Source organism: Rutidosis leptorrhynchoides, chromosome 1, assembly GCF_046630445.1.
Source record: "Rutidosis leptorrhynchoides isolate AG116_Rl617_1_P2 chromosome 1, CSIRO_AGI_Rlap_v1, whole genome shotgun sequence".
Taxonomy (NCBI): Eukaryota; Viridiplantae; Streptophyta; class Magnoliopsida; order Asterales; family Asteraceae; genus Rutidosis; species Rutidosis leptorrhynchoides.
The window spans coordinates 624,069,566-624,079,321 of NC_092333.1; the positions used below are offsets into that span (position 1 = coordinate 624,069,566).

The 9,756-nt window shown below is 34.0% G+C and overlaps 2 protein-coding genes across 2 annotated transcripts; one reads left to right on the forward strand and one right to left on the reverse strand.

Moving 5' to 3' along the window:
• Positions 1–2,469: 2,469 nt before the first annotated feature.
• LOC139885583 (organic cation/carnitine transporter 7-like) lies at positions 2,470–6,258 on the forward strand. The gene is made up of 6 exons (XM_071869337.1): positions 2,470–2,614; positions 3,583–3,851; positions 4,483–4,720; positions 4,822–5,335; positions 5,421–5,623; positions 5,876–6,258. The coding sequence occupies exons 2-6, from the start codon at positions 3,583–3,585 to the stop codon at positions 6,104–6,106; spliced, it is 1,455 nt and encodes a 484-aa protein (XP_071725438.1). The 5' UTR covers positions 2,470–2,614; the 3' UTR covers positions 6,107–6,258.
• A 327-nt stretch (positions 6,259–6,585) lies between these two features.
• Positions 6,586–9,330, reverse strand: LOC139885584 (glucan endo-1,3-beta-glucosidase 6-like). Its single transcript, XM_071869338.1, has 2 exons — positions 8,541–9,330; positions 6,586–7,891 (listed from the first exon to the last, which is right to left on the reverse strand). The coding sequence occupies exons 1-2, from the start codon at positions 8,885–8,887 to the stop codon at positions 6,784–6,786; spliced, it is 1,455 nt and encodes a 484-aa protein (XP_071725439.1). The 5' UTR covers positions 8,888–9,330; the 3' UTR covers positions 6,586–6,783.
• Between the last annotated feature and the right edge of the window lie 426 nt (positions 9,331–9,756).

Below are 9,756 nucleotides of genomic sequence, written 5' to 3' on the forward strand. Positions count from 1 at the left end.
ACTTTTAAAGTACACACAAACTATGAAAATTTAAGAAAATAATTCATATATAAACACATATAAATTCATCACAATAAATGTTGGATCACTGGGGCATCTGACCTGGTTGCACCACGGTAGATCCATGCTCTTTTCACTGGTGTCACTAGATAAAACCCTAACAATTTTCCACTAGATCGGGTATTTCACTGGTGGCACGTGCTACCGATCGGAACAATATAGATCCGCCCCTGGAGAGACTTTACTACGGAATTGCATCAAGAATGAATCATGTAGTGAGGCAGACTTCTCCTCTACAACCTGTTCATAATGATAATGAGAAATGGAGTAAGAAATTAGGTACAGTTTATGATTACAAGTAGTGTACAATGGAAATGAGGAGCTTTCTGAAAGATTTATTTAATTGTGTTATGTTGAAGTGTATTTTAAAAGCAATTGATAATTAATTACAAGGTCTAATAACATTTGTATGAGAATTTTTTTAGGATTGTGAAATTAGTTTCTATCGCATTTTACATGCCTTGATACTTATGCTCAAGGTTGCAAAATTCGCTATTCGGAGATTAGTCGGTCGAGACTTTAGAAGGATTAATTGGTAATTCGGGGATTAATCGGGGATTAATCGGATTGTACTTTATACATTTAAATATTAAATTTTGAATTTATATGTGTAAATATAGAAAAAAAACCATTAATATAAAAATAAACTTTAACATAATTGTCTAAAATTATCCATTTTGCTAAAAAACTATAAAGTTCTTGTTTAAATTTATGTTAAAATGTTAACCATATTTGACTTTGACCGACTTTGATTACTAAATTCGATTTTGACCCATCAATTGACGTTGACCGTTTAATTAAACGAATTTTTGACAATCGGAACGGATTGCTCTTAAAAATGATTAATCGGGGATTAATCGGCGAGTAATCGGGTTTTTTTACAACACTGCTTATGCTTATATGTCTTCATAGAGTGTTGAGCTTGACTTGAGAAAGCTTGAAGGAACAGTGGAGGCCATTTATGATAATTTGTGTTACATCAGGAGCATGTGAGTTTTCTTCTTGCGATGATCTTAATCCGTATATGTGGCAAGAAGGGTGTTTTGGGACGGGTGTGTTTATGACTATTATCTAATTTCTCATTTTGATTTATACACAACCGCAATTAACCTACTCATAAATTATATTAAGAGGTCAAATATTCCAGCTCTATTTGTTATGTGTAAGCATATATGTAAATTATAATTTGATATTAATTTGTGTGGCCTCTATGCTTTTGAAGAGAATCTGAAAGGAGATGAGTGAGTGAGACTACCAATTGTTGGGTGGTCGGGTACAATATAATAAAGCTTTGTGAGTTCAACCATGCTCTAATGATAATACTACTACTTTGTGTACATTGTGATCACTTGGTATTTAAAATTCTCTCTTTATGATCAGTTCTTTATTAGGGTTTAGCTCAGCAAGCTCGAGAGAAACAAGACAGTAATCACTCCCATGAAAGCCTCCAAGAAAAGCTAATACACATCATATAGACCATTTATATAGATCGTATTACTATTAATGTAAGCAATAACATTCATATTTCCTAAAAGGCATATATGGTTTGCTGTAGCCTTGAGTAATAACATTCATATTTTTAATGTAAGCAATAACATTTGTATTGTTCTTTTTTATTTTGTTGATCTTGATGAAGTATTCTATTTTATTTACATGTTGGTTATATAACATCCACATTTTGATCAAATAACATCGACAATTATATCGTATCATTCAAAAAAATTTCTTTAAAATCTCGTAATTTCACGGGTCTTTGCACTAGTGAAATTTAATTTCTTCAAATTCTAATAATCGAAAAATTCAATTGTTTGATACTTCGTATAGGAGGTATAATTTTATTTCATCTACTCAGGAATTACGTTATGTTTAAGTCTGTATGTATATACGTATATACTTCGAATTTCTTATATTTATCATTACATTTTCAGTGTTAAATAATTCATGACTATCTAAGGAATTGAAATTTGATTAATTCATAATCTCACATTATTATATGCAATGAAATTCTAATTATTCAAAATTTAATTCCATTAAATAATTCTATTGATACATTCCATTAAATCAAAAAACATTCCACACACACTCATAAATATCGAGCCAAAGAACCTTTTCTAATAATCCTTCTTCATCCTTCCTAAACTTGTTTTTGCTAACTTTTTGCTAGTTATTTTATTTTAATTATAATTATAATTATAATTATAATATACCTGTCTTTGAAAAAATACATTGAAATAATTAATACTTTTTAAAAATAATTAGCATAAACTAATTCAATATACTTCTGATTCTGGTTTATGCATAAATAAACTTAATTTTTTATAACAAATAACAATAACAATAACAATAACAAATCCAATTATTTTATCATCATAAACTAGTCAAGTTGTAAAAGATAGTACAAAAGGTTGACCAATCGTATCGTATCGTATCATACATCATACATACATACATATATCGTTAAGAAACCATACACACGCAGCCGCCGGTTACTACCATCGAAGCTCCGATCCGACTGACTCATCTGATTAATGTTTTAAGTCTCTGTTCATTCAAGGTATGCTAATCAATGCCACCTTCAAGTTATATTTTCTTCATAAGAATTATGTAATGTTTTGCTATTTGCCTCAACGAATTAGTCAACTGTTTATATTTAGGATATTGGTTGATTAAAATTTCATGATTATATAATTAAATATTTAAATTACAACGTTTTTGTATGTATGTAATCTCTATCAAACCAATATATAATTTAGGCTTATGTAAAAGAATTTGAGAACAGGACCTAAGATAAGATGAAAAAATTAGTTGGTTTAGATCTATTTTAATCATAAATCAGTTAAAACGTCATTATTTTAGTTACAGGTGTATATATGCTTAAAATATAGGTTCAGTAGTTGAAAAAATGAAAAATATGTGGTCTTCTCTGCAATGCACATGATTAAAGGTAGCAAGATGGGCGGGTCATGTCGATTTGGGTAATGGTTCAAAATGAGTTTCGGTTGAACGGATTACTTTAGTTCTAATTAAACGATGCCAGTTTAGGTGGACCTGCAAACACTTTTTTTTCCCATTTAGAAGTATATAAATAGTTATTTTGTTAGTATTATTTACAAACAGTGTCATTATAATTATAACGATAATCTAAATATTCAACTAGTCATTTACGAGGTGTATGCATAAAAAATGCTAATATAGGGCCCCTTTCAACTTGTTCAGCCAATTTAACTTGTTCTCATTTCAGCTAACAAATAAATAAACTAATTTACTGCTGTAAACCAAAGAGCAAAACCGACCTTTTTATTTATTCTTAGTAGCCTCAAACAGTTTTCGTATGATAATTGATGACCGTGTTCTGGGGTTGGATGTAACTGTAGGCTGTTCTGCCACTGCTAAATTGTGACAGTAGTTTTAACTCTAATAAGATACGTTTTAGTTTATCATGCATATATGAATCTATTATCGTTAGTGATCTTTCAAGCCAATGTTTACCTCCGTTGTCTTACATAAGATTAAAATGTGTAGATGACAGATCACACATCTACATATACATTAGATGAAGCACTTGAGTCGATTGGATTTGGAAAGTTTCAAGGATGGATTATTGCGTATGCGGGTCTTGGTTCAATTGCCGAGGCAATGGAGGTCATGATTCTTTCTTTTATTGGACCGTCGCTTAGGTCTGAGTGGAACCTCTCATCTACTCAAGAGAGCCTTATAACAACTGTCGTTTTTGCTGGTATGCTTTTCGGAGCTTATACATGGGGTGTCATCTCAGATAACTTAGGAAGGAGGTAATAAATTTAAATAAAATAAGTATCACAAAGTATATACTCCCGCTGTCCCAAAAAATAATTGTTACAGTTTCACTTTTGAAGTCTTTCTTTTTCAACTTTGATTATAAATACTTTTGTTTATGTTATATAATATTTGATGAAAATTATTCCAATAAAAACATGTTTAAAAACTCAATCCATTCATATAAGTATTATCAAATATTATATAAAATAAACAAATATATTTTAAGTCAAACTTGAGAGAAAATGACTTTGAAAAGTAAAATGGGACGGTTATTATGGGACGGACGGAGTACGTCTTATGTGCTATGTAATCATTAACCATCAAAAGCGTCTTATGTGCTATGTAATCATGGCCTAGTGGTTGGCGTCCTGACATCCTCACAAGAGGTTTCAGGTTCGAACCTCACTAGCCACATATCTTGGGTTGGCCAGGGAAAAGGGTCGGAAACGTTCACGGGATAACCTGATTAGGTTACGTACATCTGAGTAAAAATATCCGTCTCCCCGAATAGTCTGGACAGGGAAAACTTTCTCCATTTTTTGTGTTATGTAATCATTCCAACTGTATCAGTCAAATCGTAAGAATAATAAATAATAACTGGTTACCTGCTTTTTCTTTCACTAGAAAAGGTCTTCTGAGTATCGCTATTGTGACTAGTGGAGCTTCAGTTTTAAGTGCATTTTCTCCAAACTATATATCGTTGGTCATTCTTCGTTGCATAGGAGGCGTTGGTTTGGGTGGCGGGCCCACTTATAATTCTTGGTTTTTGGAGTTTGTTCCCGCTCCAAGCCGAGGTACCTGGATGGTTATTTTCGCAACTTTCTGGACAATAGGAACAATAGTTGAAGCTTCTCTTGCTTGGGTATATATATGACTTGCACTTCATATTTGTGAACAAGCAACACTAATTAATTGATATCGATATTAAAAAAAAATTAAACTTTTTTAATTTTTCTTTTTTAGATTGTCTTGCCCGGTTTGGGTTGGAGATGGTTGCTAGCGATATCTTCGATCCCTGCTTTGGCTGCTCTTGTCTTTTATAGTTTTGTACCAGAATCCCCTAGATATCTTTGTTTAAAAGGTCAAACGACCGAAGCTTATAATATTTTGAAAAGAGCAGCAGCGGTCAATCAAAGTCAACTTCCTTCTGGGACTCTTCTTTCCGATCAAATTACCTGTTCGGATGAAGATCTTGATATACCAGAAGTTACCCATTTGCTGTCCCTCAAAAGAAAGAGAAAAAATGCCTTTAAAACAAGCTTCTCAACTGTATGGATGTTATTTTCATCAAATTTGATTAAGACCACATTCTTATTATGGATCGTTTTCTTTGGAAACGCATTTTCATATTACGGGATCATATTGTTGACCTCAGAATTAAGCAGTGGCCAAAGCCGATGTAGCTCATTAAAATTAGTTTTGGTTAATTCGTCTGATGATTCTACTTATAGAGATGTATTCATCACCAGTTTGGCAGGTATGATTATGCTCCGGTTTACACCATTTTGTGCATTAAAACAAATGTCAACCTTTGACCCGTGTAATCTGATGTCTTTTTTCAGAGCTTCCCGGGCTAGGTTTTGCAGCATTTATAGTTGACAGGATTGGTCGCAAGCATTCGATGGAACTTATGTTCTTCATTGGTTTCATATTCCTTCTACCACTGCTTTCACATCAATCCGAGATTTTGACAACTGTTTCGTTATTTGGATCCCGTATGTTCATTATCGGAACCTTTACTGTTGCCAATATATATGCTCCAGAGGTACATACAACTTGTTATTCAGCAACTGTTACTTTTGTTTTGTCTCATGTACCGTGTCAAAATGGGGCGGGTCGAATGAAGGGCTGAGGAAGGTACATGTCAAAACAAGTGGGTTCCTGAAACGGGTCGGGTCATATTGGGCTGACCCATATTACTTTGAAACCCCTAACCTGTATTGACCCAAAAAATAAGTAATGGCTCAAAATTGTCATGTCCGAGTGCTATGTGATGCTTACACACTTAATTCTGTAGATATATCCAACTGCTGTGAGGGCTACTGGTGTTGGAGTTGCAAGCTCTGTGGGTAGAATAGGGGGAATGATTTGTCCTCTCGTGGCAGTTTATCTGGTTGACGGTTGTCATCAAACGGCTGCAATCGTTTTGTTCGAGGTTGTGATAATTCTATCAGGTTTGTGTGTCATGTTCTTCCCACGCGAAACCATGACCCAGGAATTGGCTGATACTGTTTCTGTATCTGATTAATTAGCTGTAGGTATTTATTTAGTGCATTTAACTGAGAAACTAAGTATTCATGTAAAGAACCATTCATACATTTGTATATGTATATATACACACTATTGTATTTTTTTGGCCATACCCAATGGCTAATATGATAATCATATCTACAAACTTGCAACATGCGATTGTGCGATCGTCTTGTCTGCTGATTTGTTTTAATCTAGATTTATGTTTTTTTTTTTTTTTTTTTTTGCAAACAAATAATACGAGATTACTGAGGAGCATGTAAGCACAAAAATACAATCAAGTTAAAACTTAAAAGTACATCTTAAGGTTTCATCAATTTCTACCCACAACGGTAAACAAGCATGAAATACAGTATTTTCCCTAGAATTGGTTTTCAAACAATATTGACACAAAGTTTACCATCTTTGAACAAGTTATATTTGCAGGTTTATCATTTATAACCAAAAGATGACAAATTCAAGTGATGAAATGTCTCCAGTTGCAAATTACATCTGAAAAACTAAATACCACACCATAAAGTTACCAGCTTTTGACTAAAAAAAGAACACAAATTCAAGTGACAAAAACCTAATAAATTCCAAGAGTTTCATACAAAATTGAAGGGCTCAATATCTCAATTAGACTGATGTTCTTCACCAAATAAGATCACAAGTTTGAGACATAACAAAAGTCATTTACAGAACCATAAGCAATAACACAAAAACTAGCCCTGCAAGTAAACCACCTGAATCAACACATTTATTAGCACCTCCATAATACGGCTCGATCATAATCCCAAACCTGCAACTCCCTGTCGAAGGGTCTTGTTTTGTGATAGTCGAAACATTAGGGAACTTGCATGCTTCATCTAGTTGATTGTTTATCTGATAATAACTATTAAAAGCATACGAAATGTTTAGTTTAGCATCTAATTCACCACACGACGTTCCATACCCAAGACTCGTGCAATCCCCAAGTGCACATGCGTAACTTACCGCTTGAGATATCGAGGGGTCATCCAACCTAACCGAATCCTTAAACACGCACCATTTCCTTTGTAAATATTTAATATTTCGAGCTGGAACAAGGGCCCCCGTGGGGGTTGTTCCAAGGTTCAACGAGTATTTCGGTTGACCATCGTAGTAAAACACTCCCCAATGCCTTTCGAAGTTTCCAGGCTGAATGCTTTTTTCATCTTCATCGATTAAACTGAATAAATAAGCTTCGATTGGACCTTGTCTCATAGGTGTCCCTTTCCCCTGGGCTATATGGGTCATGAACCCTTGCATGAACTTTTGAGCATACTCGGTGTTACCATTACGGTCCCCATCACTAGGCCACCCGATTTCTCCTACTATGATTCCCATATTCGGGAATCCATTCTTTTGTAGGGCCCACACGAGGGTATCATAATTGGCATCAAACATGTTCGTGTAGGTGGTCCCACCATCATTCACCGGAGTTGCTTGACCATCAAAGAAAGCGTATTCAACTGGGAAATTGGAATCGATATAAAGACTTATGAAGGGGTAGATATTGACTGTGAATGGGGACCCATTGTCGTTCAAGAATTTGGTGATCTGGAAAATGTAGTCGTGGATGTCGGCTCGAAAATCACCACTAGATGGGGCTGAAGTTAAGCTTGAGTACACATCAGCATTTTGTGGGACCGTGACTTTAACTTTGTTCGCATGTCCCGCTTTTACGAGAGCTGCTTGGATGTTTTTAAGAGCTGGAAAAGTGTATCTTAGAAAAGAACCATTATATGTTGCTAAAAATGGTTCATTTCCAACTGCCACATATCTGTTAACCACAACAATTATCAATTATCAAATATCATTAAAACTTATCGAAATTAGAACTTCTACCAAGTACAAATAGTATAGTTTCAAATGCCATCCAAATCGAACTAAAGTTTCAAGCATTCAACGATTATATAGTAGGATTGAAAACCTACCTAATAATTGCCTTATAAACTAACAAACACTTGATCGAATACCTTCTACTAATTGGCATAACTTGTTACTGATCCAAACCACCAGTTTAAATGCTTAAAGTGCAGCTACCCAAATTAATACTATATTTCTAAAGCATGAAGCCTACTCTTTCGGACCGAAAGAGTGTTAACCTCATCCATAACTTAAAGGCTCCAACTTTTCCCATTTTAGTGGCCACTAAAACCATATTATATACGTATTAAATATAGGATATAGCAAATGGAAGATGATGACATAAAAGATAATATTAATTTTCTCTTTCAAAAGCCAAACAGTTAAAACCTAGCTTCAATCATACATCATGCATATAGATAAAGATAGAACTATAAATTGATAGATTCCCCATTTATAGAATAATAAATTCAACATCTTACCAAACAATATAAACTATCAACAATACTGATATAGAAATTATTGAAGATTTAAAAAGCTGGTTAAGATTTGAGCTACTGAACCTGATGTCTACACTATTAGACAGATGATCTGAAACATTTTTGGAAACCCATTTATCAGCAGCCTTCATGCTACCAGCCATAGTAGCAAGCAAGTCATTAGGGATACCAACCATAACTTCAATTCCAGACTTGCTCAAAGCTCTTAAAGCACCATAATCTGCATCAAAAAGCTTTACTTTTTGGATCCCATTTTCCACCAACATCCTCACTACTGTTTCTGGAGGAAGTGGGTGAGAACACTGTGTTCCCCAATTAGCCCCAATTCCATTAACTGATTCCATCCAACATAGGAATGGAATCAACACAAGTATCACACAAACTTGACAAACCCTTGTTGGGTTCTTCATTGATTATGCTCAAAGTTGTACAAGAAGTAGATAAGGTCTAAAAAGGTAGCCTTTTTCTTGGAAAAAGAGCTGAAAGATTTGAAACCCAAAAACAGAACAAATATTTGTGGGTACCCAGGTGGAGATACTGTTTGAATAATCAAAACCCACAAAGATTTAACTAGAAAATGAGGAAATCATATCAAGAATTGTAAATCCAAAAGGCAAAAAGAATAAAGTTCAGGTTGAGCTCTTGGATGCAAGAAACCGACAGTAGGGTGTTTACACAACTTAAAAAGTTGTTTAATTTAAAAGATTTAAGATGAACAAATAAAGGCTAGAGATTTGATTGAACTAAACCTAGCAGGAAAAAGATTCCAGCTTCAGGATGTTACAATCAATCATAGGTAGAAATAAGCACTTAAAACAAGAATATGGGGGTGTTTGGGTTTTTATTTTCATTGTTTATTTGCTATGTTTACATAAAAAGTTCCCACTATTGGGTTAAGTTCAGTTTATAAAGCTTATTGTTTTCCTGTGTAAGAGGGTTAAAAATAAAATACTTTAAGGGGCTGTTTGGTTCGTTGGTTTTCATTGGATTTCATGGGATTTGGAAATGAAATACATTGAAATCCCATGTTTGGTTGACAAAAAAATAGAGGGATTTAAATTACCGGGAGATATTAAAATCCTTTTGCTTTGGGATTCTAAATGCTTTATAAAGTCAAGGGATTTCAAGGGATTTTTAATAATATGAAACACGGAGTTTTCAACTGGCTCATTTAGACAAAAATACCCTTCACTTTTATAAAGGCACAATAGCTCATCTTTCTCATTTGCACAAAACTTAACCCAGCCGCTGTTATATCTCTATGTAATTGCTGATTTTT